The 4805-nt window shown below is 30.6% G+C and overlaps 1 protein-coding gene across 1 annotated transcript; it reads right to left on the bottom strand.

Moving 5' to 3' along the window:
* Positions 1 to 1725: 1725 nt before the first annotated feature.
* On the bottom strand, positions 1726 to 3899 carry LOC142543264 (putative protein phosphatase 2C 39). Its single transcript, XM_075650416.1, has 5 exons — positions 3704 to 3899; positions 3277 to 3525; positions 2370 to 2646; positions 2144 to 2298; positions 1726 to 1952 (listed from the first exon to the last, which is right to left on the bottom strand). Exons 1-5 carry the CDS (start codon positions 3734 to 3736, stop codon positions 1815 to 1817), a joined length of 852 nt encoding a protein of 283 aa, XP_075506531.1. The 5' UTR covers positions 3737 to 3899; the 3' UTR covers positions 1726 to 1814.
* Between the last annotated feature and the right edge of the window lie 906 nt (positions 3900 to 4805).

The following is a 4805-nucleotide window of genomic DNA, read 5'->3' as shown; positions in this document are numbered from 1 at the left end:
TACGACAACAAAATCAAAATGATCAAACTACTTTGTTAGAAAAATAACATTTTGTTAAGAAAATCTACAAAAAAATAAATACATAAAATTAAATATGTTTTATAATAAAAATAAATTTGTAACTAAAAATATATGAGTTACTGGATATAAAGTTTAAGACCCTTGGTGGCCTAATTACATGAGATCAATTGAATTTTACAAAACTACTCATTCAATTTTAAAAATAATATTTTCCATTAAATATAAAATATTATGAAAATTTATTTTAATAAATTTATATTATTTATTCATAACTACCACATCACTTACATTTTTTAAAATTTAAATTCAATAACTCTAATATAATTCATCATTAATTTTTCTAAAAAAAATTCAACTCATTTCACAGGATATCTATGTATGAAAACTTAAGAATTTGACTTAGATCAACAAACTTTGAGTATGTCTCTTGTGAGACGATCTCACGAATCTTTATCTGTGATACGGGTCAACCCTACCTATATTCACAATAAAAAGTAATACTTTTAGCATAAAAAATAATATTTTTTCATAGATCACCCAAATAAGATATCCATATCACAAAATATGACCCGTGAGACCGCCTCACACAAGGTTTTGCCACAAACTTTATAAATATCCAATGTTACATCACACACACATTGTGTGTGTGAATCGCTTGTTAAAATAAAATATATATTGATTTGATAAGAAATTTGCATATGAAAATATTATATGTTTTTGTTTCAAAGGATAAATGAAATTAGTATAGTAGCACAACAAAAGATTATCTTTGTCGAGATTATATTAAAAAAATAAATTGAGGAAGAAATTATGTTGAAAAAACATAAATATATAAATTATTATTATTTTATTTAGTATTTATTCATTGTTTTGTATTGTGACGTTACAGGGACCATTTATATTTTATAGGCGTCATTAAATGCTGTAATCTAAACTGTATTGTCAATCATTAACTATTAAGAGAAATAATTAACTGATGAATATTCAAAAAGATTTATATATAATGAATTACTAAATTCTTATATTGAAAAAAACTATTAATTATAAGGGAAAAATGTAGTGAAAAATATAATGAACGTAGAAGAAAGTTATGGTTTTTATCATATAAAATGTATATATATCACATTTTTGTAACAAATACTACATAAATTTTTTTAACACGTTAGATGGTTTGGAAATCAAAAAACAAATGGAACAATTTAATATATGTTTTGATTAAATAAAATTTCAAACAAGTTATTATTATAAAATAAAAAATTATATATATAACTATTTATTGATAAAGCAAACTAAAAATAATATTTATACAGAATTGATAAAAAAATAAAATAAAATTGACGAGTAAAACTATCCATTTTGAAATAATATGACATAAATACATATTACAGTTAATTTTAATTATATAACGCTACAATAAATTTATACTACAATTTTTATATTAGCACAAAAATTTTCTTGAAAAACTATATCAAAATATTGCATTGCAGATAAGGACACGCGGTAATATATATTCAAACTCTAAAAAATATATATTTTTGTCACAAAACTGTCGAAAAAATTCTTTTTATCAAAATCCTAAACAATATAAATTTTTGAACAAATCTGACGAAACTGTTAGAGAAATTTTCAAATGACACCAAATACTGTGTTGCCCAACACAATACATCCCAACCAGGATTTCTTCAAGAAACTAAACCACCAGAATCAAAGTTAAAATCACTCCCGAATGTACCAAAAGCAACATCAAACATCATAATATTCCAATGCCACTACATTTTAGTCAATCAATGTCATTACCCAAACCTAACAATTATACAGGAAATATCATCAGTGCTCTTCCTATTCAGTGCTTCTTCGGTAAGTCGCTTCGCCGCCGCTTTAGCATCTTTGATGTTCCTGATGCAGTCCACAGCCTCTTGGTTCGACATAACCTGGAATCACATCACAAAGGATGTGGGAACAAAGGGTCATTCATTCCTATATATATTTCTAATCTAACCAAATTCATGTATTTTTACGTACTAGCACGATTTTCGGGTAGTTTTTTTATGCGAAAACCTATCAGAAACAAAATATGAAACAAGGATTGATAAAGATCATCGTCGTGATAAAAAGCACCAACCTTCCAGATTCCATCACTAGCCAAGATCACGAATTCTGTGTCATCGTCTATAAGTTCAACAGTTATGTCAGGTTCTGAACTAAGATGATCCTTCAACTTTTTATCACCAAATGCCCTTGCCACTGCCAACTGCCCATCGACTCGTGGCACATCGCCTAAGTAAGAACCAGAATTATCGATGGCCGAAAATGGAATGCACCTAATCAAAATATATGGCAATATTTACCTGGATATTTGAGTACAAAGCCACCTCTGTTCTCGATATTCTCCCTTTCCATACCAGGCTCATGATCAATTGATAATTGCTTTGCCTTACCATCCTTGCATATCACAGCACGAGAATCTCCGACATTAGCGACGAAGAGCTTCTCACAGTTTATCAATATAGCCGTAACAGCAGTGGAACCCCCTTTACCCAAATCCTGGCTTTTTTCCAATATGTTGCCATCCGTAATACGGTATGCTCTTCTAATTGCCTTCTCCGTGTCACTCCAAAAGTCCGGCTGATGTCCAAGTTTGAAGTTAGGTAAGTCTACGTTTCAGTCATTGTTACTTGGGATTTTATGCAAATTATGAAAAAATGACCAAACATTCTTCATCATTTGATGACCTTAAATAACGAAGTAAGCATCTTGGTGTCCTGGCTGAGTAAATGGTCAGTTGGCTACATTTTTTGTAAACTAATCTGGGCAACATTCAAAAACTGAGAAGGTACAAAAATAGGTTAATTTTCTAAATTTATCCAAACACAGGTGTCGCATACCACTCAAAACTGACGTACGTCTGAATTGAAAAAATTGTCATCTCTATTCGAAATGGAATTGTCTAAGTTTGACATATATAAGAGTTAATGCTATAGCCTATATTCCCCTGTATTAACAAAGATGCACACTCCCCTAGTCAAGCCAAAAACTAACTATTTTATTGTATTCGAGCTCGAATTCGAATAAAATGATTAGCTAAGCTGGGCTTGAATCAGGCCTGATTCTTAAGATCCAAACATAGGCTAAAACTTGTCAAGAAGTTGTTTGATTTCAAATTATTAACACCAAAAATCAGTAATTTCGAATACAGATCAGATCATTCGAACCAACTTGATTCTTCCACACCTTTAGTAGTTACAAAAATCTTACCTCTTTCAAGATATTGTTGAAGAGGTGGGACTTCAGATAGATGGGAACTTGGTGACTTAAATGGCCATCGAACACCGCAAACAACCCAAGTTCGTTGTCGCCAACTTGTTTGAATTGCGCGAAAACGTAATCTTCCATCGTATGAGCTGATTTCCCCTCAACCATATGGTATCCATGCGTGATGTGCTTCGACATCTTACTCTTCCCTTTTCCTGCGTCGGGCTCCGATGAACTTAAACCAATTTTCTCCTGCACTCACATTAGCAAAGATCGGGCACCAAGAAATGGAAAACAAAACAAAACAAAACAAACAAATTCGCCAGATATCAAACAAATCTCAGGAATCTTTAATAAACCAAAATCCCAGAAACGCATGCACGAATCAAGAATTTACGAGCCAAAAACAGGAGGGCAAAAGCCTACACACCTTCACCTTGCTTAGGATTTCTTTCCCAGACATGGTTGAAAAGCAGATAAATGAATAACGTGTGGATAACTACGCAGAAACCAATGGGTGAATCCCAGATTTGTAAAACTGCATCAAAGAGGACAAGTGTTGGAGGAAGGAAAATGACGAGGCTCTCCACGGCTGACACGCAGCCCCCTACGTTATAAAATATTGTTAAAATAAAATTCATGCATGACGTGTTGACACCACCTATTCAACTATTTTTAAGTTTTTATATTACTTTTTCTGCGGGTGGTATAGGTGGTTGTTCAGGTCATTATTGCTAATTAACATATTCCCCACTTAATTTAGGAGTTTTTATATGTAGAAAATCATCAGAAATAATATACACCAGTGATTTTTAAATTTTTTGAAAAATATATATAGTTTTATTTTATCTATAGCAAGTTCTTTCATATTTAATTTATTTTTATGTTTTCTTATAAACATCTGTACTTTCTATACTATTTATCTAATTCTGCCTCTAATTACTAGCTAATTTGATCATACTAAAGTTTCTCCCAAAATACTAACTTGTAGTATTATTATTATTTTCTTTTTATGTTTTTTAAATATTCTTTTTTTTTTATTTATTTTTTTTTAAATATTCTTTTTGGTGCAAGGGGATTGTGTAATTTTATTTCAAAAACGTGAGAAAAATGTGTTACTTATCTCATATCGATGGAGTAAATTTTTGGAAGTCGCGTAAAATCTATGATCTTAACGAAGAAATAGAACGGTCAGTCGAATATGAGCCATAGGAGAGACCAATCATTATCTCATGTTTTATTATTAGTAGTATTAAATATAGTGTAGCATAAGATTTATAACGCGCATATATATAGATTGATTTTAATATATATTAATAGTACTATTAAATATAGTGTAGCATAAGATTTATAAAGCAATGCATATATATAGATTGATTTTAATATAAATATAATTATATATATTAATTTTTTTGTGAAATACAACTGGTGATACCCCAGAAAGGCCCAGGTCATGGATGATCCGGGACAGTAAGTGAACAACTCGGATCATGATAAGGAGAGTGCTCGATATGTCATTTACCTGGGCAACC

The sequence above is a fragment of the Primulina tabacum genome, chromosome 4 (genome assembly GCF_025594145.1).
Source record: "Primulina tabacum isolate GXHZ01 chromosome 4, ASM2559414v2, whole genome shotgun sequence".
NCBI classification, from domain to species: domain Eukaryota; kingdom Viridiplantae; phylum Streptophyta; class Magnoliopsida; order Lamiales; family Gesneriaceae; genus Primulina; species Primulina tabacum.
This window is presented reverse-complemented; position numbering and strand designations above follow the sequence as displayed.

Coding starts and splice junctions, on each gene's coding strand:
- LOC142543264 (XM_075650416.1), bottom strand. CDS start 3,736: ATGTCTGGGAAAGAAATCCTAAGCAAGGTGAAG. Junction 2,299..2,369: donor CTTTGTACTCAAATATCCAG/GTAAATATTGCC, acceptor GTTCTTACTTAG/GCGATGTGCCACGAGTCGAT. Junction 1,953..2,143: donor CTAGTGATGGAATCTGGAAG/GTTGGTGCTTTT, acceptor ATGTGATTCCAG/GTTATGTCGAACCAAGAGGC.